Source organism: Corvus hawaiiensis, chromosome 3 (assembly GCF_020740725.1).
Source record: "Corvus hawaiiensis isolate bCorHaw1 chromosome 3, bCorHaw1.pri.cur, whole genome shotgun sequence".
Classification (NCBI taxonomy): domain Eukaryota; kingdom Metazoa; phylum Chordata; class Aves; order Passeriformes; family Corvidae; genus Corvus; species Corvus hawaiiensis.
This window is the reverse complement of record NC_063215.1, coordinates 46780404-46805430: the sequence shown is the minus strand read 5'-3', so window position 1 is coordinate 46805430 and position 25027 is coordinate 46780404. Positions and strand designations below refer to the sequence as shown.

General features: G+C 36.2%; 1 protein-coding gene across 2 annotated transcripts in view; it reads right to left on the bottom strand.

Annotated features, from left to right (window-relative positions):
• The window catches only part of AFG1L (AFG1 like ATPase), a 61212-nt gene that overhangs the window by 29998 nt on the left and 6187 nt on the right, over positions 1 to 25027 (bottom strand). For both annotated transcript variants that reach the window (XM_048298895.1, XM_048298893.1), the window contains exons 2-7: positions 23971 to 24194; positions 15418 to 15469; positions 14731 to 14832; positions 13303 to 13433; positions 7991 to 8090; positions 5006 to 5064 (exon numbers count right to left, since the gene is read on the bottom strand). In XM_048298895.1, coding sequence (XP_048154852.1) covers positions 5006 to 5064; positions 7991 to 8090; positions 13303 to 13433; positions 14731 to 14832; positions 15418 to 15469; positions 23971 to 24194 — 668 coding nt within the window. The remainder of the gene's footprint in view (positions 1 to 5005; positions 5065 to 7990; positions 8091 to 13302; positions 13434 to 14730; positions 14833 to 15417; positions 15470 to 23970; positions 24195 to 25027) is intronic.

Genomic DNA, 25027 nt, shown 5'->3' with positions numbered 1-25027 from the left:
CTCAAACTAAACTGCAGAAAAGTGAAAAAGCTTTTAAATTCCTCAGTTTTGTGCTTTGTAGGAAAGGGTGTATTTTAATTAAAACCACAGTCAGCAACATTCTAAATACATAACCATTAACCGATTTCAAGAAAGACAGGGCAATACAGTGTATAAATAATGCATTGCTTTCTATTTGAGAGGAGTGTGCAATGCTTACCGTTAAAAGTCGTTTTAACCAAACAGTTTTAAAATAAATAATTATTTGGTCCCTAATAGTAGAAGAAAAAAAAAAAAGAGGGGAAAAAAAGACGCTGAAAGTAATTTCATGTCCTACTGGCAATAGATTTCCGGCCAATTCCTCCTCTTTGCTCAAAGCGAAATGCAGGTAGCCAAAGCCAAACATTTTTTTCTAAAATTGTGCCTTTTAAAGGTATACTCAGACTATGAAAGGCCCTAAAACGTTTTGACTTTCAGTTAAAATTAACTGTAGTGCAAGTCTATTGCGTGAAGAAAACCTGACAAAAGGCAGAAGTTACATACTTGGTATTTCAACACAGCTTGACATTTTGAAGCGTCATGCTACGCTTCCAGGAAACCTTTGGAATCTCAAGAACTGCTCACTCAGATTACAGACTCTACACAACAAATTATTTGAGGAGCTTTCCTTCTTGATTTTCCAGAGAATGAAGCATTGAACTAGCCACTGAATTAAGAGTTAGGATTCCAGAACAGTTAAGGGTTGATGCAAATGTCTTCATTAAATGTCTGCAAAACTTAAAATGTTGCTAAACTTACTGCCAAAGCAGTAAATTAAAGCGCCCTTTCTCTTTTTTTTTTTTTTTTCCCCCAAGAGCCTCACATAATACCCTACATTACATTGTTAAAGATTAGTGCAATGTTGTTCTGCTGGAGGGCAGGAAGGCTCTGCAGAGGGATCTGGACAGGCTGGATCAATGGGCTGAGGCCAATTGTATGAGGTTCTACAAGGCCAAGTGCTGGGTCCTGCCCCTGGATCACAACCACCCCAGGCAGTGCCACAGGCTGGAGACAGAATGGCTGGAAAGCTGCCCAGCAAAGAAGGACCTGGGATTAAAATTTCTTCACCAAAAGGGTTTGTCAAGCATTGGAACAGACAGCGCAAGGAAGTGACTGAGACACCATCCCCAGAGGAAAGATGTACAGATGTGGCACTTGGGGACATGGTTTACTGGTGGACTTGGCAGTGATGGGTTAATGGTTGGACTCAACAGTCTTCAAGGTCTTTTCCAGTCTTAAAAATTCTGTAATTTCAAGATACATAGCTTTATTTGTAAATCAGCATTAAAACATTTAGAAACTTTGTATATTTCTTTTAGGTTGAGAGTAATAATTTTTGGAGTATTTCTGCTTTAAGCATTTGAACAAAGTAACTGAGCAATGAATGTTTTTTTCAAGAACTGTCTTTAAAAAAAGAAAAAAAATCACATAGGAGTTCCACACACTTTAAAATGCTCAGCAAGAGATCCTACGAGATTAAAAGCTCAATCAGAAAGGACTGAATCTAATTACAATTATAGAATTAAAAGATTTTTCTTCTTAATATTTCTTATCTCTGTAAAGCTCTTTGTAAAATTTCATGGACTGAAGAAGCACTCATATCTGCTGCAGAAACTAAACCCTTTCATAAGGAATACTGCGTCCCAAAGAATCATAGCCACAACGACAAACTGATCAATTCAGAGTTTTCCCCTGTTTATAAAAATGACCCCTTTGAGTTACGGGACTAAAAAAATCACTGAAAAAAATACATCTCAAATTATTTAGTATTTCAAAAGAAGAGAACACTGGAATAAGATCAGAATTGAACAGGGAACACACAAAGGGCAGAAAAAGCTGCCAATGGTGTTACTGACCTGCTCAATGACACAAACCTGGGGCTTTTATGTGGCCACCAGCTGTAGGACCTGAAGCTTTCATGTGGCTCTAATAATTGGAACTCACACAACAATCACTTGTGCCCAGTAATCTACCACCTAGAAAGACAATATGGACAAACTGTGGAAGATAACTGTATCTTCCCTAGAGTGCTATTTCACCCTTTTGCTTATTCCACAGAAACTGGTTTGCAGTTATCTTTGTAAGAAATAGGAACTCAAACACAGATACTGGAATTACATAGACTGAAGAAAATACAAACAAAATTGAGGATGAACATGGGTAACTCTAGATCTAGGGAAGAAACGATTACTTTTGATCATTTGAAGACAAGAAAAGATACCTGTGTAACAGTTATCCAGGTATCTAGAAATTGTGTTCCACGTAAGAGGAATGAAAAGAACCTGAAACCTATTTCAAGTGAAACATCTCTTCACAGAAATATACTGCCAATATTTTCCATTCATTCCACTTTCCCAAGAACTTTTAGAGGAATCTGAAACTCCTGTGTTATAATAGAACTACTTTTAGTGCTCAAGTCTTATTTTAAGATTTATGATCATGAAAGTTAATTACTGAAAAAAACAAACAAAACCAACCCACCTATTCACTCCCACTAAATCCCAAACAAAAGCCCTCTGGGAGGCTCTGAGCTCAGAGAAAACTAGGACAGGAGTTAGTCCCAGCTGTCAAAGCCAGTACCAGGGGACAGGTCAGATGAGACCAACATTAACACAGACACACATGGCTTGGAGTGAGGGAAAGGTTGAGAAGACAGTAAACCAAACATTTGCAAGCAACCAATGCAATGCTTTCCTTTGTATTTTCACACAAAATCTTAGAAGAAATCATATTTACATTTCCTAGTCATGGAATTACGCACAGCTGAGGCAGAAGCTACTTTATCCATTCACACTAATGCCATCACACAGATTCTACACACATCGGGGAGGCCTCTATCTGCATTTCTCAAACCACCAAAGCCAGGGTATCAATGTAGTTCTATCCACACCTTTGTAACATAAAGGTCACTTGTTAAAATCTTACTCTAGAATACGTTCCAATGTGCTTTTTAAATGCTGACTTCTGCTGTGTTAAACTAAAAATGTAGATTTCAACATTTTTTAATTAATAATTTTAATACCATGCCCTCACCCTTCCACTTTACAGCTAGGATCAGAGAAGCATTTTGTGGACAAGCCTCCTTTTGGTTATTATGTCTTTGGGAAAGAATAATGTTACATTGGTAATATTTATGAAAGTGGCATTGAAGGCACATATATTTAGAGCAGTGTTAAAACACCAAGGTGCTGGGAAAAAGAACAATGACAGGAAATCCAGAATTTTAGAAAGGCCCTTGTGAATTATGTTAAAATTTGCTTCTCCCTTCATTCATTATGACAATAATATTCATCTACCTCTAGTCTGGGTTGTGGTACTTGTTTCTTTCTGCAGTACTCCATTCTCTAGACTAAGCCACCTTTACCACTTCTCTCAGCATTCCATACACTCCGTTCTAAAAAATTTTGATTACTTTCCCAGTCCTGGTGAGGTGTTCTGGTGCATAAACTACATTTCACATTTTTTTAATTCAGCTAGCTAAAAAGAGAAAAAAGGAAACTATAAATAAGTGCACATGATAGGTATTCATAAAGTCTGAAGATCAGTGAAATGAAAGAGCCCTATGTGTATCAGGGAGAAAACTAAGAGTCAACAAAGAAAGACATATAGAAAAGAATGATTTGCCATGGTTGCTGCATTTCAAAAAGCAAATGCATATGAAACTATTTCTATTCTTGAAAATACTCTATGATTGAGAGCTCTCATCCAATGCAGCCAGTTACAAAACAAACCCTTTTCAAGAATTTGAAATGGAAGTGGTTGTTAATTTATTTTTATGCTCCTTACTTTTCTAAAGCCATCCAGGTAAAAACCACTTTCACTGGTAACTTCCCTGACTTCATACACAGCCATTCCAAAATGCACAGGAGTGCCACAAGCATGTCAATGGCATATTAACTTTGAAAGCTAGTAATTGTACAGATGTCAACATTAGATAGTATTTGCAAAGGTGCTCAGGCAATTAAGCAATCTTCTGATTCTGAAAGGGCCCACTGAAAATGCAAGGCACTGTCAGCTGCTTTACTGCTGACCACCTGAGCAGAAACATCCAATCAAGGCATCGACTCAGCAATTCCAAATCTCCTATCACAAAACCAAAGCTACCTAAACTCTGCCTTACGAGTCTTTTATCCTAGATACCAATACAGTTAACATTATTTATGTATTTATTCTAGCAATATTTCTGTGATGTAGAGAAATGTTGTTATTTCCATTTTACATGTCACATCAATCCAGGCAGAGCAGGATACCACAGCTGTATTTTAGCCCTCAAGAATGTAACAATACAACTGTAGCTTGTGAATGAAAAATATCTCCAACTTGTCCAGAACTCAAAAGTGTCATTTCAGCGTATGTTCCTTTTGCAGCAAAATAAGCACCAACTGTGCTACTCACACAGAGGAAGGATCCTCCATTTTTAAATTTAAACGAAGCAATTATTTGACCTGCCAGAACACAACTTGGACACTGAGGGAAGCTTGCTTCAGAGCTGCTGCTTGTTGAACATTACGTGAATTCTCACAGCCATTCAAAAAACTACTTACACATGAGAAAGACCCAGGAACATAGTAATTGAGGGGTACAGAACAAACCCTACTTCCCTTGCATCAAAGAAATAGCAAGCTATTCTAACATCATAAATGTAAGATAGCCACAAGTACAACACACTATAAATGTTAGAGGGACACTGGGTTACACAGCACACATGCACCAGCAGGAAAGTCTTATCCAAACAAACACATTCTACTGCCTTAATCAAAAAGATAACTTTTTGTCATGCTAAAAATGTCCAGCTTTAAAAATATGTTAATTCCAGAAGGAAAAAGTCCCTTCTTGCCTTACCTTCAATTAGTTTTGCTCTAAATAGTTAAAACAGATATATATATAATCAGGAAACTTGCATCAAAGCAATCCTCTACAAATCTTCTACAAATTTATTAATAAAGCAGGCAAAACTGAAAAGCATTGAACAAGTGGCTCTCCTTACCTTCAGCACAGCAATGAATGGTACAAAATTAGCCCTCTGAAGACCATTTTTATAGAGATCTGAAAGAAAGGAAATCAGTACCATTTTGCTACTTAGTCTTAACAACGTCAGCTTATCTTCTAGTCTAGCAAACAAAACTCAGTGTTGCTAGAGACAGGAGGAGGAACAAAAGGCAGAAAAGGAGAGCTAAAATCCATTTCTCTTTGTTTACTGTATGAAAATTCAGTACAATCTTAAGGAAGAAAGGAACATCCTGAGGAAGTGTGGAAAAGGCAGGGAGCAAAAAATTACTTAGACCTCTAATGACATATAACTAATTCTAGCAGAAGAAATTAGAGTAGCATCTCTTTTAAAGTAAGGGTATAAAAAATATTTGTAATGCTGGGTATACGTTGGTACAGACTGTAAGGCAAAACTATGCAACTGCTAAACCCAAGTATTGGGCAGAGGGCAAAAACCCCACATAAACTAAAAATACACAATTTTTCTTTACAAAGTCAGCATCGTTCTTGGTCAGTGCACTGTGGTGCATTTATCTTCTAGCAATTCTGCCAGGTACACCTCCTGTTCAAAAGCAAGAAAAAGGATCAACCCTAAGGCCAAAAAACTGAAAATTAAATTAATATGTAAACTTAGGCAAAGTTGCTAAAAATATAACTGAATAAAGAAAAAAAATAGTATGTCATGTAACAAAATGCAGATCTGCATCATCAAACAAAAAATACAAATTAACAAAAACAAACTCCAAAGCAGAATTTTTCACCTGACGCATCTCTATATATTTAAACAACATAAACTTTTCTTCTCTGGAAATTATCCAACTGCCCAACAAGTTCATAACAGAATGACTTCTTCTTTGAAAACACAGTCACTTAAAACTGTATGATGAGCTGTTCTGTTTCATTAATATTCTGAAGCCTTATAAAAAGGCAGTATAGCACCTATACCTGATGGAAGGAATGAATAAGAGAACACAGACAGCTGGCAGAGATATCACCAAAATGCCACACAAAGCACATGCCAGGTTATGATTATCCCTTATATTCCCCATAAGGCCTGAAGGCTACAGCTACACTAAAGCTTTTATGCTTTACCAACACCTGATGGTGGACAGAAGATGCTGCATGCCTGAGACACCAGCAGGGTACCTACAGACTTGTTTTCACAAAAGTGGATATGTACACAGAAACATTTAGAAAAATTATTAGTAAAGGCAATTCCATACCCTAATTACTAACAAAGTTCTAGGAAGCCATGCATCATGCTCATTCCCAACTCAGCAAATCAGGATGGTTATACATTTGTTAAAATATATAGCAATCAATTGTGTATTTACTTGCAAAAACTAGTGAACATGTAACAGTAGTGTAAGACAGCTACTCCCAGTAGTTCTTCTGGCTAATATGGCTGTGAGCTTTGTACCATGTCTCTGTTTCGTGAGGATCAGAAAAAACCCAGTAATTTTGGTGGAGAAATGAAGCCAGGACTCCTCAAATACAATCTTAGTATATTCCCCTGGGGCAGGAGCTCATCACAGTTACATGTATCACTAACAGTCAGCAGCTGGGCACATCTGCTCTCTAACGAAAAAGCCACTCTTTCCCTCTGTGCCCACAAGAAACAAATCTCTCCATTTAGTCTTAAACCTCAATGTGGCATATTACACTAACCCAACTCTCGATGTCAGACGCACCATGAACATGCAGAAACAGTGACCAGAGAAGAGAGAGGCATTGGCCAACACCTGGACTGAAACACAGCACAGTTCTGGAGATGCTGTTCTTGACATTCTCTGGGGTAGTTAATACAGGTGGATGTTTTTCATGTTGATACAGTGACTTAATATACATTAAAAACACCCATGTAACAATAAAGGTCGATTTAAAACGTTGGCCACAATCCTCAAGTTATGACAAAAAAATTCTCCTGAGCTTTAAAGAGCAGCGCTTCAAAAAACCAAAGGATGGCTCTCAAGTGAGTAAAGCACCACCATTCAGTCTGTCTGTAGTCAAACCAGCTACAGGAGGTACAATTTCATCTTGTTTGGTCAAAAAAGCAAAATAAGCCAATGGGAAATTATTTTCTCCCCTAATAAAAACATTTGGGTGGGGTTTTTTGGTTGTTTTTTTGTTTTTGTTTTTTTTTGCTAATATAAAGTTCACTGTAGAATTGCACACTGTTAGTGATTGTCTTTTACTCAATTAATTTGGGTAAGAAAATAAATGGTAGTTATAGTTAACAATTAACTTCAGTATTTGAAATTGATCAGTCCAAAGTGTCGTAAAAGTTAATGCATTATGCTAACTGCTAATGTCATGCAATACAAACATTTTTCTTCTCTACAAAAAATTACAGTTACTGCTTGATTAAAACCCATACAGATTTGAGGACTTCATAGAAAGATCTACTTAGCTAGTCACTACAAGTGACTAGTCACCGTAAGAAAAGAGGTAGGAATGGAAACAACTCTCCACTTCAGTAATTCCCTCAAACCAGCTTGTAAGAATGTAAAAATGGCATCTTGATAAATGACTCTCCCTCAAGCTGGTGGATCACATCTGCAATTTTCTGAGTTAGAAACTGGGAAGGAATGTGATCTCATTTGCCCTCTCTTCTGCAGGATATGATCTTTTCCTATCCCTAAACACATTCAAAACAGACGGTATTTTAACCCTCCTCAACCACCCTGTCCCCAAATACCCTCTCACTGGTTTGGATAGAGTAGAGATGATCAGAAGACACAGAAGGTTTTGAGGGTAGTGGAGGAAAGAACACTTTGAGTTTGAGATAAGGAGGAGTAAGATTTAGTGAAAAACCTTTCTTCCTTAAGAACAAGAAAAAGCGGAGGACAAGCTGGAGTATCTCTGGTTCTCGCAGACTAGAGAGTTCATTAGTATTAAATACTGTATGGTATAAATACAATTGTTTTGTAAGATACTGAGATTCATTGAATTTGGGTAATACTGGTAGAATGTTTGTTTTTACCTTCTGGCGGCCTGTTAGATGTTGCCACAACGACAACCCCATTTTGGAAGAGATTTTCAAAAAGCTGCTTCAGAATCATGGCATCAGCAATGTCAGTGACCTGAGAAGACAACACATTTGTTTTATCTTGCTTTCAGCTTCTGCTGCAATAGATCTGCAAGTGGCTTTGTAGCTAGGAAAATGCTTGTTAGTGAAAGCCATGGAAAAAGATTCTAATTATTGCTTGGTGAGAAAAAAATAAAAGGGATAATTAATAAGCAGTGAATGTACCACAGTCTTTCAAAACTTGCCCACTCTTTATTGCGGAACTCCACCATTTCTTTACCAATTGCTAAATGATTCCGTGTTAACTTCTATTATAAAACTACAGGTGGGAGACACAGAAAACAGACCTAAACATTTAAGAGCCTACTTAATTAGGAACAACATGAAAAAAACCCAGAAGATAGAAAGAGATACACACCGGCTGTTTTACATTTCTATTACCTTTGAGGCAAAGGTTTGCAGAGGTGAATTTAAAATGGTCATGAGACTTCAGAAATAAAGACAAGTAGCCAACTATACATAATCAGCTGCTGTTGAAAATAGAATGATATGACATAGATACTATTGTGTGATTGTTGCAAAAAACAATTCAACAGATGGCCCATCACAAAAATAAGCAATTTCATTGTTCTTTTTAAGTGCCTTCTATTACTGTCCATGAATAATCAAAAGGCAGGCAGTCACTTCCAGCACAGTCAGCCTCTTCTAACCTTCAGGCACAAAACACGAATGAAAAACAAAAATGGGTAGGACAAGTGATACTGGGGAGGGGTAAGGAAGAAAAAATGACTAAAAGATAAGCCATTAAGTAAAATTTCTTTAAGTATCTTAATTTTAGCTTAACAAATTTGCTTTATAGTACCAAGAAATAAATAAAGAAAATTACCAATAATAATGCTGTAAAAACAACAACAACAACAAAAAAAAAAAAAAAAAAAAAAAAAAGAAATTTTTCTGAAAAAACAGCAATTCATATTTTACAGGAATTCTCCACCTTAGTATGTAAACAACCTTTATGATCATTACACTTGATTCTCCTGCAGTCCCTGTGGTTATTATAAAGACACTTGTTGCATTTTGACTTACCAGAAGAGACCCCAGTTGTGAGGAAATAAACCAGTGGTGGCATGCTGGGAGTTACACACACCCATTACACAAGAGATTGCTGTTTTCACCACCTTAGATGTGTATGCTGTGATGGCAATACATGTGCAGAAAGATTTTAACTAGTATAATTTTTTCTTCTACTCCACACCCCTCCAGCCCCCATCATTCTCCCATTACTAAATTACTTTTCTGGGCAGAAAAAAAGATAATTCTACACTAGAGACTTAGGTAGAAGACTTAGGTTACATTTCTGGCAGCTAGTTTCGAAGCAATAATTTTGTTAATGAACTATATATACGCACTAGTTTCCTTCTTCCAAAGATTCCTTCCATTTTGTTCTAGGAATGCCTTAATAGGATTTTTTTCCTTTTTAAAAACCAAACCTTTACACAATCTGTAACAGACACCTCAGATGTGCACATCTCTAATCCCTAAGATCTGATATTAAAAAAAAGTAGTAAGTCACTATTGCGCTATATGTTTAATATACCTGCTTATGTTTCACTTATCAATAATTTATTTCTTCTGAATACTAAAATTTAGGAACTTCTCCCATTCCTAAAAACCCAAGACACACAAGGAATCACTATAAATGTGCATCTTAGGGGTGACTGAATTTCTTGTACCACAAAGCACACCTAAAAGCCAAGTTCTAAAAATCTATTACAGAAGCCACTTTGTTACAAACCTTTTTGTTTAATAGTACTACAAAGCATGCTACCTTTAGAAAACAGGGAACGAAAGAATATTAATGCTTGCATAAAACAAAACAAAAACATTCTCTTATTAATGACAACTCTTATTTGATGCAGGATTCTAAGCTCCATTACAAAAAAAGGAAAAAAAACCCACAAACCAAACCAAAACAACAATAACAAAAATCAACAAAAAACCCTCTTGAAAGTTCTGACAAAAAGCAAGAGCCATTTTGAGGACCAGGATGCAAATATGAGCTCTTTTTATCTAATACACTTTAGGAAAAACAAAAAGATTTCAACAAGGTAAAGCAGGTAGAAGACAGTAACTATAGGATCTTAAGTTCTCATGGTTTTTACTGTATCCAGCATTTATTGCAACTGATAATAAAAGCAAAGGCTACAAATTACCAATAAGGAGAGCCTGCTAGGGGAGAGAATGGAGAAATTTCATTAGCATTTAAGAGAAAAAAGAAAAAAAAAGGAAAGACACTAGACTAATAGTTAATTTACATGTGTAAGTGCCGGAGACTCAGTCAGCCACTGATTGGTACAGTTCTATGTAATGAATGACAAACATAAGCATGTATTATCAGCAATTAGTACTAGCACAAAAATAAGGGCCTAATTTTTATTAGAGGCTTTTAATAGAATGCAGGTTAGTAAAAACTCCCTAAATTGTCACTTCACTTTTGTAATCCAAATGGTACCCCTGGTACCTTAAGGCTAACTCTGCACTATCACCCAGCTTCCCGAGAAGGAGGGCCTCTGGTTTCATTACTAACACTAATATAGCTTACAGTCCTGGGCCAAAATTAGAGCTTCTAATTACCTGTGTATAGCTATTTGGTCATGGCTAGCGACCCCTGTGTTCCGAGACACCATAGTTACAAATGGCTTCGTTTTAGGGGTTTTCTTCAAAATGAAGACATTTTTAGAATGGCTTAAGACTTTTGTGATTAAAAAAAGACTTTAATATTAATTTCCAGTAAGCTGTATGACAAAGATCAACAAGACATAGTGATGCTTTAATAACCTGACAGCCTGGGGCTCAGGCAAATGCTGACAAAATCCTGCTTCAAAATGGACAAACACAGAAGCATAGTGCCATCACTGAGGTCCTGGCCACCACACAGTATTTGCACAAAGCAACATTAAAACATAATTTTTTTTTAAATACAACAATACTTTGGAACACAGAAAATTACTTTCAAAATAAGTACTTAAATATTTTTCTAGATAAATTAGTCAATTCTCCACTTGCTTAACAGTTCTCTGGGCTTTGCATGAAGATTCACTTCAGAAGACTTCTGTTTTGCTTTAGCCCATTGTCAATGAGAAAAATGCAACCTCAGCAATGCTTTTGTCTTCTGAAGTTCTGCATTTGGTTTCCTTTGAAATATGAGCATTAACAATATGTTTTGCTCTCCCTGTTTAAAATATCACTAATCCATTTTGTTCTAAAATAAATAATTAATTTCAACTTACTCTCCTTTTTTTTGTTCAGCAGGCATCTGAAAGCAACTTAAAGTGTTTAAAGCAGATATCAATAGTTTTTTGATGGTGCCTCCACACACAGTTATTTTGCAAAAGCAACCCCACTTCTCATCTGTCAAAACAGAGAGTTGCTTTGTCCACAAGTCAGAGCAGTGTATATTCTGAGCCTGCAGCTCTTTCCAGTTTCATTTTAATCTAGCAATTCTTTAAATTACGAGTAAATCAAACTGCAGGGAAATAAAGCCATGATCTCCACTGCAGAAATGAGCTGCAAACATCCTGAATTAAATACAGCTCCTTATTATTAACTGTGTCACCATGCGAGCAGCTCTTCCAGTCCCTGCACTGCTTTATGATTATTTAAGCATAGGGTTTCTTATCCCAAATTCAGTACCTTCTGCAAAATTTCAGAAAACTGGAACTCCTCTTGAATAGGCAAAACCTGTGTAGAGTTCCACGTTACAAAAAATCAGGCAAGAAACCCAGCCATTCAGAAATTTGTGAATTTAGAAAATTAGTACACCCAGAACAAGTAGATTTAAAAAATTCACATATTAATGCAAAGTCTTGGAAACACATTTTAAAGAATAGTTCTTGTAATAATTTCCCAACTGTGACAGTCCAACAAAACAGGTGATTTTTACAACTGAAGTCATTGGTGTACCTCCAGCAAGTCAGCAGGGGGAGCAGGCAATCGACTTGGGAACCAAAAATACCATAGTCTCTCCCTTTAAAATGTGAAAACATGACAGTCTGGAAACACCGCAATACTGTAACATGAAAGCAGTGAGCATTTATACAGAAAAGCAGGTATTTACACTAATACATGGTACAGCCTCTTTCTACCATTTGAGCATTTAACACCATGACAGTTAACACCTCCCTCTCCAAACCTTCCCATTTCTTCACAGTGTTAAGTACAATTGTATTTAGATTTTACACTCAAGTTTCAGAAGCCCAGCATAATCATATTCACTAGACAGAGCACAGATTAAATGATCAAACAGCAGCAATTGCAATGACCCCACACATTCTGAAACCACAGATCAAAGGACCATCCCTGCCTGAAAAATGCAAGAGAAACTTAAAATAAGAACAACTGTGACTTGACCAAAATTCCCTTCATGGGAGCCGACCATAGAACAGTTATTTCCTCAAGTGTGCAGGTTTGCAAAATAATGGCTAGGAGATATAAACTGCTCCATCCATTTCAGAAATGTATTCATTTCAGACCATAACAGACAATTTCCAATTAATAGATTATTTTACTGCTGGTGATTTGAGAACTAACATAAATCTGTCCTTATCTTGCTCTGCACTTTCTCTCTGAACTAAAAAAAAATTCAGCTGGTTAAAGCTGCCAAATACCTCTCATTTTTTTATTAAACATTTTTATAAAGAATTTTACATTTAAGTTTGTGACATGCCCTTAAAACAAAATTCACAAGCTGTGTCAAACAAATGAAATAATCAAGTTAGCTTGGGCAAAGATCATTTTATAAGTTTATTTTCAATTTTCACATCTAATTCAATAGAAGTTTCTTAAAATCCTTAATCACATTGAGAGTGTTTGTTGCATTATATGAACTACAAAAGCAAAGATCAGTGGCAAGCAAGTATCAGGTGGCACTGTACAGACTCAGCACAGGATGATGGTCCCTGCCCTGAAGTATTCATGAGCCTCTAGACAAACTCTAACACCTCCTGGTATGATCAGTGACTGGACTGGTAAACAAAGGCACTGTAAGGGGACTTACACTGCTAACTTGCATCTTATCTACTGTAGAAAAAAACCCAAACCCCACCATCTTCAAAACTATGAAGTGACTTCTACTCTTTAACTTCTGCAGGTCACTACTGGCCAGTGAATCAAATACTATATTAGCAGTAACAAGTATTATATTTTAAGACCAAAAGTAATTTTATGAAGTTTCCCTTGAAGTGAAGGAGTAATTTACGACCTCTTACCTGAAACTCATCAAAACACAGGAGAGCAGCCTCTTTGCTTATTTCCTCTGCCACTGGTGCTATTGGGTCATATGATTTGGCCATAAATCCTGCTTTTCTCTTTGGCAAGTTCTGCTTAAGGCGATGTATTCCTTAGATGATAAAACAGAAAAGAAAAAATATTTCTTATTTCTTTTTCTAAGATAGGAAGAATAAAATTATTTAGCTAACAAATAAAAAGTAAACTGGTCCAGTAAAAATAAGAAAGCTTCAAACTTAATCCAGTTTCAAGAGGATAAAACACTTTTTAACCATATCCACACAACAGTGGAGCTAAAAGCTCAAAGATTTTGTGATTCGTATTTTGTTTAGAAATAAGCAAAACAAAAATCAAAAATCAAAAACGTCTTGAATGCTATGCACCTATATTTTCTATAAACTTATACAAATTGCAGTTTTATCTTGTTCTGAAGGTATTCTTAGAATGCATTTAGCTAAAAGAATGCAGGTGTAGCGACACAGTTATACTTCAACGTGAAGATGATGATACTGGCACAAGGTAAAATTAATAAATCTATACTTTACTGTCTCATGGATTGTATTGCATCTGACTATAAACAAACACTCAGAAAAAAAAGATCCTGCAGCAGGAAGCTACCTTTGTTAAGATTAAGCACAAATGACAAGAAATGAAAACATAAAATCTCAAGAGTGACCCAGCAATGATAGGAAAGTGGGCAGTAAAAAGTGGCTCGAGTTATTTACACCAGTGAACGCTTCCCAAGAAAAATGCAGCTGTCACAACACTTGTAAAATACAGCAGTAGTTAACAATTTGACAGTATAATAACGTCATAGCATTTAGAAACAGAAGCAAGTTTTAAAATATCTAGAGCAGCACCTCTGTCAAAACAAAGCACCTTATTCAGCTGATCAGAAAATTTTCTGAAATTTAGGATTCACTTCTTTCTATTACTTTTTTCCTCTAAATTACTGACAGTTTTACTAAGTTAGTCAATCAGAATAGTTCCCATTCTCCTTTGGCATTTATATCTGATTTAGTGATTGCTTATTCAAAATACAGATTGAGTTTAACCTTTACATTTTCAGTTTCAGCAATTGCCTTTTTCAGATTTCATAAAAAGCTAATTGGTATCTGGAAAACATTTAGTTAAGGATTTCATTCTAAACAATACACTTGAGGTATATATACAATCAGGTATACATATTTTTCTTTCAGAAAAGATACTTGAGAAATAATATGCAATTAATATCTATGCTGGTATGATAGACAATGCTAAAATGCTTTAACTTTTCTCCTATTTTTCTTACTTCTCTTTATACTTAAATATTTAAATAAAACTACAGTGATTAATATAAATATGAGACAGACTTTTTAATAGAGACTGTATTTCATAAAATTCTTGTCAATACCTGTGTCTGCACTTACTCTGGTGTACATCCAACATGAAGCCATGAAAATGGACTCTCTTTTTCCTTTCTACTTCTAAGTGAGAATAGAACATGTCCATCACCATTGTCTTTCCTGTGCCTTCAAATAAGAACAACAAAACACACTCAACAGGTAGTTAATTTAAGAGCAGTATGTACTGATTACAGATTATTGCTTGTTAGCTTGGCACTAATGAAACTATAATTTTCCACAGAATAAGTACAAGACCAGACTGCTGCGAGGAACAGTTATGTTTTCTGTTCAAAAACTTGGAACAACTGCATTTTTATTTTTCTGCTTTAAAAATTTGATTCATACAGAGATGGCCCAAAAGTTGCACAAATTACTTCCCATATATCCATAAAACATATTAGTATTTCCTTTGGAAAGCAAGTATGTTTTCATGCTGCACTGTTGCAATTAGAATATATGAATTTTCTCCCACAATTACTTCCCAAATTCTTAAATTGCATTCTTAAATATTAGTGAATGGGTAGTGCTGAAAACAATGACACAGCTTCCAGCATTCAGGATGTAATTATATTAAATAACATCATAATGTGGAAGAAAACGAACCCTGTAAAATTCATCAAACCAATAAGGCTACATAAAGCTTTTAGACACTTCAGAATTTGAATAGACATGCATCTAGAAAAAATTCCATTGGATGCAAATGAAACTTACCAACATCTCCATAGACATAAAGACCTTTTGGGGGTTTGGCTTTGGCAAAGAGCTGCAAGTCAAGAGAAAAAGAGTAAATACAGATATGGGGTAAAATAAAAGCAAGCACATGGCTGTGATGAAGTAAGAAAGTAGCTACACTTAACCACAACAATAGCACTAGGTAGCAAAGTGTAACCTTGAACAAATCATTAGCTCAGAATTCGTAACTAATGTTACAGTTGTACAAATTCTATATAAGCAGCAAAACATACACACAGGGCTTGGGATTTGGATTTTTGGGGGTTTTTTTAGATCATTGTGAAAATATCCCTATCCCCAGTCCTAGCATAAGTGCTTTTTAATCAGAACACATAAAATGATTCAATGTTTCCAAAGCCACCATCATCAAATCCTTTCCCTCATTAAGCCCTTTGAGAAAACAGTCCTAGAAAAAAAAGGAAATAAAGTTAAGGAGTATTGTACTATTCATAGATATATGCACTAAATACCTATTAGAGCAGGTCTGCTAAAGAGATAAACTACTAGGATTTAGAAAATCAGGACTGCAAAGCCCATGAACATTGTACGTCCTCTTTCTCTCAGCTTTGAATATTAAATGCAGAATCATCTCTGGTTTAAATATGATTAAAATCAATGGAGTAACAGTAAAAATATGTACCCATATACACATGCATGTCTGTATATGTATAAATATATAAACATCTAAAAAATGTATTTTCAAAGTCTGCCTTTTATTAACCATTTTTTCAAGTGAGTTACTTTCATGTGGAATGAATACTGCTTAAGAATTTTAAATTTCTTAGTATTATTCAGGACATATATTATGACAGCTGATGGCTTATTCTATTTTACTCAAGTATATATTTTTATGGAAAAACTTCCAGTAATGCCAAGACTTTCAATTTGAAATAGTCCTCTTTCCCTTTCCCCCAGTATTGTGCATAGCCACTTCCAAGTGTAATTCTAAAAAGAAACAATTTCTAAAAAACTAGACATCTTAACAAAATTCAATCAAATCCATGAAACTGAACTGACATCCACAAAAAACACTGCAGAAGAGTATTTGCTTATTTCAAAGTGCTCCACTTTCAGACCTCTATGGCCTGAGCCAAGACAGAGGAAAATTAAAATTGCAACCCTGTGGTCTCATTTGGAGCTGGGTAATTGCTAAACAACTTGAATCTAAAGCACTTTTTCAAAACACAGTGCCATGTTAAAGAAATAGAGGAGTCAGTACAAAACACTAATTAAATATGAAAGAAAATGCACAACCAAAAAGTAGAAGGGTCATATCTCGGATCTGTAGTACAAGCTCACTCAGAAAATATGCAAGCATGGCTCTTACATAAGGGCCCTTTTTAGATTTAATTTAGATCTCTATTAATAGGGTAATCAAAAATTTGTATCATCAGTCTGTGGCTGGAAAGGGTTTCAGATGTTTGGAAACTATTCCATTAATGGACAAGGCTGCAACTATTTGCTAGTACTTTGAAGGCATTGTAAGACAATCTAATTGTTGAATATTTTTCAGTGGGTACTTTTTAAGAGCTTGCACTCAATAAGATGCTCAAAGTTACAGGAGAAAAGGAGAAACAGACAAAAATCCGAATGAGAGACTTCCAAAGGAATTTCTTTGGGCTTAATTTTATATTAACAACAACCATTTTAACAATATAAAATACTATCACATTCAGTTTGTTATACAGGAAGGATGTATTAACATAATTTGCCGCTTCACAAGGAATGTCAGAGAGCTAGAAAAACAAATCAATGTGTAGAGTACAGCTTTACCTGTTTTTGCAAATGTTATATAACCAGAACAAATATTAATGCCTACATTTTTATACCAATTTTTTCATTGTAAAGTTGTTATTAATTACATTTAACTATCTTAATATTTGTCTTTTTAGGCGTACTTATTTTTAGATGACATGTTACAGAAAAAGGGAGTTTTGACTAAAGGAAACAAATATAATGGCTTGGGCTCTGCGAAAGTGTAAATCAACTTTCTGGTTGATTTAAAAAATGAAATTAGTTTCCCTTTGAAGACAGCAATTTTTGAGTGATATGTGATTGCTAAAAAGGATGAATACTGTGGCAGACCCAAACACTTGCTGAAGCTGATCATCTCTAAAAACAAATCAAGTGTCAGAAAACCTCTTATCCTCTTTCAGCAATTAAAGAAGTTTGTAGGAAATATTTTACATATATTTCTAAACATCACACTATTGACAGCTTTAGGATAATGATTTCCTCATTCCTGTCAGATATTGTATAATTCTAAAAATCTGGTTTTATATTCTTGGGTTGGTTTGGTTTTTTTCTTAACATACATTATATTTCAAAAAAGTAAAACTTGATCAGTAGATTTTTAATACTGAAAACTCAGACCTACCACTCTCAAGCTATTTTGCATGACCATAAAATGGATTTTTTTTTTTTTTTCTTTTTTTAAAATTATTCTAATGCATCTTCTGAAGTCTGGAAGTTGTCTAAGAAAAAGGGCAACTTCCACTAGGATTGCTGATAAAATCGCATCCATGTTCTTGATTCAATGTAAAGCACAGCAAGCAGTCAGGAAAGTCAATGGTATGTGGGGGCAAAGAAAGTAAAAGACTGATCTTGGTTCTATTCAAACACACATTCTGCAAGGAGGGGAGAGACCTACTGCAGAAGATCCTCCAGTCACCCTCAAATGAGGATAGTCTACTTTATTTCAGGCAGGAAAGGGAAAAAAGTAGGAAACATAGGAAGACAAACTGAATTAATGAGCTTCTCCTTGCTCATTTCCATAGTATCCCGAGGTACATTTGGGGTCTCGGTAAAATAATGTTAAATTTGTTGACAGTATGTTTTCTTTGGCAACAACAGTATGATGCAAGGATGTTAAAGTTAATATTTAAAAGGTACTAACCCAAAGATATTACGTGATGCACAAAATTTGAGTTTGAAGGGGAGAATATCTTTAGAACGCACAACATCTTCCCACCTTGTCCCATGCTCAGACACCAGAAGCAAGGAACTCATTTCCTGGGAATATTTACACCCTGATTGGAAAAACTTTTAAGTGAAAATGCATGTCAATACTAAGATGATTAATTAAAATATGCAAAATTCAGGAGACAAGTCTCCCAACAGCAGATTTTTTTTTTTAAATGCTAACAAAACTGCCTCTTTCTCCCACTCTTTCAGGCCTCCTTTTTTGGCTGCTGTTGTAGCTGAAGCCATTTTCAAGGTCTTGAATGGTGTTTACTATTGTTCATACCTCTTTTCAAAACATGACCTCACTTATAATTGAGCTTATTTCAAGTCATTAGTACAGCAACTCAACAACTCTTAAGATGTCCCAATTGGTATTTTGAAAAGCTGGAGATCTGAAATGTCTATGCAAACTCTCACAGCCTTGAACTTCAATTCAGAGGATCTCAAAATATCTCAACATACAAGGCCATGCTTTCACCAAGTTGAAGATCAAAGTCCTTGTTCAAATTTGAGGAGTAATTTTGAAAAACAGAAGCCTACTTGGTTGGCAGCAAGACTAATTGTTTTTTCCCCTGAGATTCATTCTAAACTGATGCCCCAAAAAACCTACATCATAACAAAGTAGAGTTTTATTACCATGAAGAAAATGGCTGGTGTCATAGTGTGTCTGTGTGTGTGTGTGCTCCAGACTACTCACTTCAGAAAGCTTTGGCCTGTGAGGTAATACAAGTGTTTTGGATAAAAAAACTGAAAGGCCTCTATTGTATCTGATATAAATATTTGCTCCCTAATCCTGCTTTTACCATATTTTAGTGAATAAAACTATTTAGATAAAGAGTGACAAAAGAAGAACAGAGCTAAAACAAAAGCAGACCATTCTAGTAATGGTTCAGAAGTGCAAGAAGTTTCTATTTCTGGAATAACTGCTATTTTGGAAAAGGCTTCTGCAATTCTAACACAGAAGTAATCAGGCAATAAAATAAGCAATATCAGACTACAGAAGAGGCTGGTAGAGAGAGGCTTCTCTTCCACTGCCCCTTTTTCTTCATTGCAACTTCTCAACCACATTCTCTTCAATGACAGAGCCAGGAAAAATAAGCACACTTGAAATGCCAAGCACCACTATTTTTTTTATTTTGAAAAAGCTGCCAGTAGATTAACATCTTCTCAATACAGGAGATTTCATACTAAAGGTGGGCTATTCAAGTTGCTGGAAACCTCCTGAAAAAGCAGGAGGTCAACCTACAAAATACTTAGTATAACTGATAAAGTATTTTAATTTTTCAAATTAAATCTCTAATTAATTTAAAATACATCAAGTTGTTTCGTTAAGATCTATTAAAACTCACTAAGTACAAAACAGAAAGGAAATCCAATGGTTTTATCAAAACAAAAACATTAGAGTATTCAAAGTTACTAAGTACCCAGCCTTCCTGAGAGGAGAATGCCAACGAGCTGTTCATGAATACAGGATTTACCTGTGCCCTGTACCCTTAGTATTTCCTAGAGAAGCCTTCTACTGGTCACAGGAACGAATTCCGCCCATAAACCTACACAAATCCTGTTCAACCCAGGCCAACTCCAGACAGCAGTACTCATCACCACCTCTTCTTGGCATGAAAAGCCTTAGCTCTAACTGAACCAAGTCTGCAGCAGCAACGCTGCGCTGAAAGTCCATAACAGAAAACCAACTATTTTGCTTACTTAGCAAACTCCTCAACAGATGCAAATGTATGACTTTACCATCTACTCACATTTGTGACTTATTCTGGGGAAACCTTCATTAGGATGTTGATTACAACTTTGCTGAAGTGAAACCTGGACTGCACTAGAATTTAAACTATAATCTGTTTGGCTTCATTTTATCTCAAAAGAAACTCTGTGTGAACTGGCAAATTGCTTCCTCAAAGATAGCAGAAGAGAAACAAAGCTGTTGTGACTTCTTCTCCCTGAGTAATGATTTCATTTAATTACACAAGCTAGGAGGCTTTGACAGATTTATGCAAAAGTCACTGCTCTCCTCCTTTTCTGGGGTTTTGATGTATGGCACAGCCCTACAGTGCTCAACCTGGTTATCAATCTTGAGATTTCCATAGAAATATCGAACTCTAGAAGAAAAACCTCGAACTGCAGAAACACCATCCCCAGTAGCAAGTAGTTCTTCAGCTGCTTCTCACTGACTCATTAGTTCCATCAGTGAGCCATGCAACAATTTTTAAAAGTTGGTTTAAAATTAAAGCAGTGTTAAATGAAGAAGTGGAATGCTTTAAAGGAAGTAGTGAAAAACATTCTCAAGTAAAAAATGGCATTTAAGTGAGAAAGTGTCAGTCTGGCTTTACTGCAATTAGCTGTGTTACGTAGGGACAAAGTAGGATTGCATCTCCTAAATAGAGTAAGATTGGTATTTGTTCTCTGTAATACAAGCTTTCTTCCCTATTCACACTTTCCAATCAAAGAATCAGTAAATAACAAGCCCACATAATGCTTGATCTACAAAGTCATTACAAAACACCTGCTCTAGCAACTAACAATGATTTGGGGCACTCCAGTTCACACAAGTCAGCTCTCAAAATTATTCTCCAGGACAGTGCTTTTAGAACTTAATATCCAAATATCCACAATACCTTGCCAGAAAAGATCAAAATGCTCTAGCCTACTGATCCTCAGGTTTGACAGGAAAGACAGTGCCTTCATCATAACATTTTTTCTAAAAAATGAAAATTAATAAAAATCTGGCATTTATGTCCAAAAAAAAACCCCAAAAACAACCAAGAGCAAATCTGATAATTGGCTCCCTTTTGAATGACTTCTTTCACAGTCCAGGTACAGTAAGACAATTCTGAGATAGGCAAGTTAAAAGATTGTAAGATCAACACCAAAGACTAAAAAGAAACCCAGACAGATGAAAAAAATACAACACCTAACCCCACAGCTTTTCACACCCAGGATCCTCACAAGATACAAGACACTGGTCAGCAGCTTAAGATTCAAATTAAAGAAGTAGTTTAGCAAGCTGAATCCAGCTTGGTCTCCTTACATTTAAGCAAAAAATGTTTGCATTCAGGCATGCTGCCACACTGCTCTACATACCAAAGACAAGAAAAAAAGCACTTTTGAAAAAAGGAAGTTTCTATTTTTCATTTGGTACTTGCCCAGACTGAATCAGGAGATTGGGTTTAGACTCGAGACTTAGCCCACAAATCCATCAAGACAACATGAATCCATAGGCATACACCCACACACAACACAAGTAAGTGTTTTAAAATAAACATACAGTTTTCAGGCTACAGCTATCATTTTTACACTGCTTGTATGTTTTCAGTAATTTTAACTAAAGAAATCCCTAAAGCAAAAAGGTCAGTAATGTGATGACCTGACCCAACTGCCAGAGAAGGCAAAAATATACCCCAAACCAATTCCCACATCAGAGTCATAATCACTGAATGATTTGGATTGGCAGGGATTTCACGGGAACACATGGCCAAACACCCTGTTTAAAGCTGACTTGAAAGGGACCCATGAGGATGATGGCGTCAACTGCTTCCAGAACAGAACTTCCAAAGACACATTCATTGCCCTTTAGGAACAGTCTTGCCTTAGGTTGCTTCCTGTATTTGTGAGTTTTCTTCTGGAATGCCTGACTTTTACTTCATGGAGTTATTTCCCGTCCACGTTTCTTCTTAATAAAACCCTCTTTCCTAGGTGCTTAGTCGGCTTCCTTCCATCAGGAGGCAGGAAGATATTTATGGCATTTCCAGTCAAGCATATAAATAGCAAATACATGATCTGCAGCTACATAACCGAGTTTAAGGCACTCAGGGGATGTTGCAGGCAGACTGATAGGTGTGTCTCCCAAAGCTCTGCACCCTGCTACTCCTGCCTATTTGAAACAGCCCCATTTACAGGTACAATACTTGTCCTGTTCTCTGCTTTTTCACACCTTGAAGCTAATACCCATCACAAGAACCTCAGAATGGTTAACTTGTCATTTGTTGCCTGAAGGCCAGAGGACAGTGTGCTATTTAAAGGCACTTGAGCCCTCTAGGCTTCGGCTCCCCTCATCTCATGCTACATCATTTAGTCTTGCCCCGCAAACAAAACACAGTATTTGTGCCAGCTAAGAGAACAATTTGGTATGGTTAGGTAACAAGTTCAACAGAGTTGCATATTTAGATTTATGCCCATGAGATGAGGAGTGTTGTGTAATGAATGCTGAGAAAGGCTAACATGGAGATTTGTTAGCAAAGACTGCAAATGACGGTAAACATTGACCATAAATGTTAGTTAATTCTGATGGAAAATTAAAAACCCAAAAGTGGTGCAAGAGAAAGAGAGAATGCAAAAGAAAAACACTCAAGAGTCTAGCTGGGGAAAACACTGACAGTTTCCCCCCTCCTAGGGACAGGGAGGTCTCTCCAGTGCAGGCAGGGAAAGTGCAGATGAGAAAACAGAGTATGTTTTGCCATGCTCTTTCCCCAGCACTATACTTTTATCATCAGACTTCATCAAACATCCTGCTCTTGTTGTTTCCCCGACCATATCTTACAACTGTGCTGACTGAAATACATTAATCGGGGGTAAATGAAGCACACTCACTGGGCATTCAGCTTTTGTGCACATCTATGATTGCCCAATATTTAGCAAGGAATTAAATATCTTATCTGCTTTGCTGAGTGCTACATTTGGTTTTCTGGGATATAAACTCAAATCTACAAAGCAAGAGGCAAGGAAAGCTGAGGAGGGAGTTCCCACCCCAGCTCTAGTTGCTTCCCATGAGAACGTGCCATACCAGTGCTATCAATATTTGCAGGCGCAAGGCCACCAGAGCAGCAATCTGAGAACAACAGCATGAAAACAAGAAACATGGAAAATACTGTCAAAGAAAGTCTGGAAAGCATTGTGTCAAGAGCTTCAGGGAAAAGTTACAGAGATGCAACAGCAGGCTAACAGCATTATGAATACTGAGGCACTATGTTAAGGCAATGTGCAACAGGGATATGTCTAAACTTTTGTAAACCCTTTGAAAAGAAACTGTGATGCTCCCAAAAACACAATAAGGGTGCAGATTATCCCTACGGCTTCTTTCCTTACCTCACCTGGAAACTAGCAAGGTGGAGAAGAATTGTTTTTAAAAGTCATGTCTGGTAAATATTATGGTATGGAATTATTTGTGGAATATCTGTTAGAGCACAAAACATCAGTGTTCAGTTTATGCAATTCAGACACACGAGTATAATACCAGTGCTTGAGAATTAAAGCCTGGTTTAGGCCCCTCTCTCCTACAGCCAAATGACATTTTTGGAAAGGCAGGCAGTGGCTATAACTAAAACCATATCAGATTTTCTTACAGAATTATTCCAACAATATTTAATTTGGTTACTTCTGGAGTGCCACTGGATTTTAAAAATCAAAAAAGAAAGAAGAAAGATTGAAACATGAAGAATAATCTATCTGGGAAGATGCATTTGCAAAAATAAGATTTGAGCTCTTGACAGAAATATATGCATTTTAAGCACATTCATATGAGCAAACATAAACGCAAAATATTTTTATCATTATAAACCTCACCTTTGAAAGGATATTTTTTGAATCTATGCTGTAGCCTTTAAGGCTCTCATGCAATTTCTGCAGGTGCTGCACAACTCTTCTTTGTTGCTCATCATTCTTCAGCTCTTCCTGCTTAATCAGAAAGTCATAATGTTCTAAAGGTCCATTACAAACCAGTAAGGCTCTGGCGTGAGCATCTGTAGGAGTACCAGGGCCTGTCTTCTCATCTGCCTGAGCTGTGTAGGCTGGAAAAATAGAAGTACCCAATTAATAGAGAAGTTTTGAAAAGCATCTCCTTATAAACAACACACATTCCTAACAGTTTACACAAAGACATACACATGACTTACCTATATAACCACTGGTTACCCCTTCATTTCTCATTAACTCAATTTCTAACTTTACTTTAATAGTATGTTTTAACATTCCTTTTTTTTATTAACAAGCACACATTCTAAGATGTCCAGCTAGAGAGTTGGTAATATTTGGATGAGCTGTTGCAAGGAAAGCTTGGACTTTTTTTTTCCCAAACTGGGGTAAAACCACTTAAAAATTCCAAAGTGCATTTCTCTAAATAGATAATCCTTTAGGTAAAACTTCAGGAAGTATTTAAAAGTCAACAAACAAGACACCAAATCAGGAGTTCTGTAAGGAAGCTGAAAGACTCAAACAGCACACTAAGCAAGGCAATAGTTGTGAAGCCCTAAAATGCCACAGCCTGACCTACTGGCATTATCTTCTGCCTAGAAAAGACAGGGACAAGCCCAGGTAGAAATATTGTCAGAAACAAGATGTTAAAAAGAAAAAAGTCAGAATTTCTAGACATAAAACAAGACATAACTAGGAAAGGAAAGAATGCACAAGTTTACAAAGAAGGCTTGCCAAATCATTAAGATCAAACAATGGCAGACATTGAAAAGCTGTTAAATGTCTTCTCTGCTTCCACTGTAATTTAACAGGTTAAGTATAATAAAGAAAAACATGATTTTTAGCAATGATAAAAGAAATAAATTTGAGCGTAGGAAAAACACGTGTCAATGACTACATAGTTAGGTATTTTTAACCCTGTGAGCTCTAA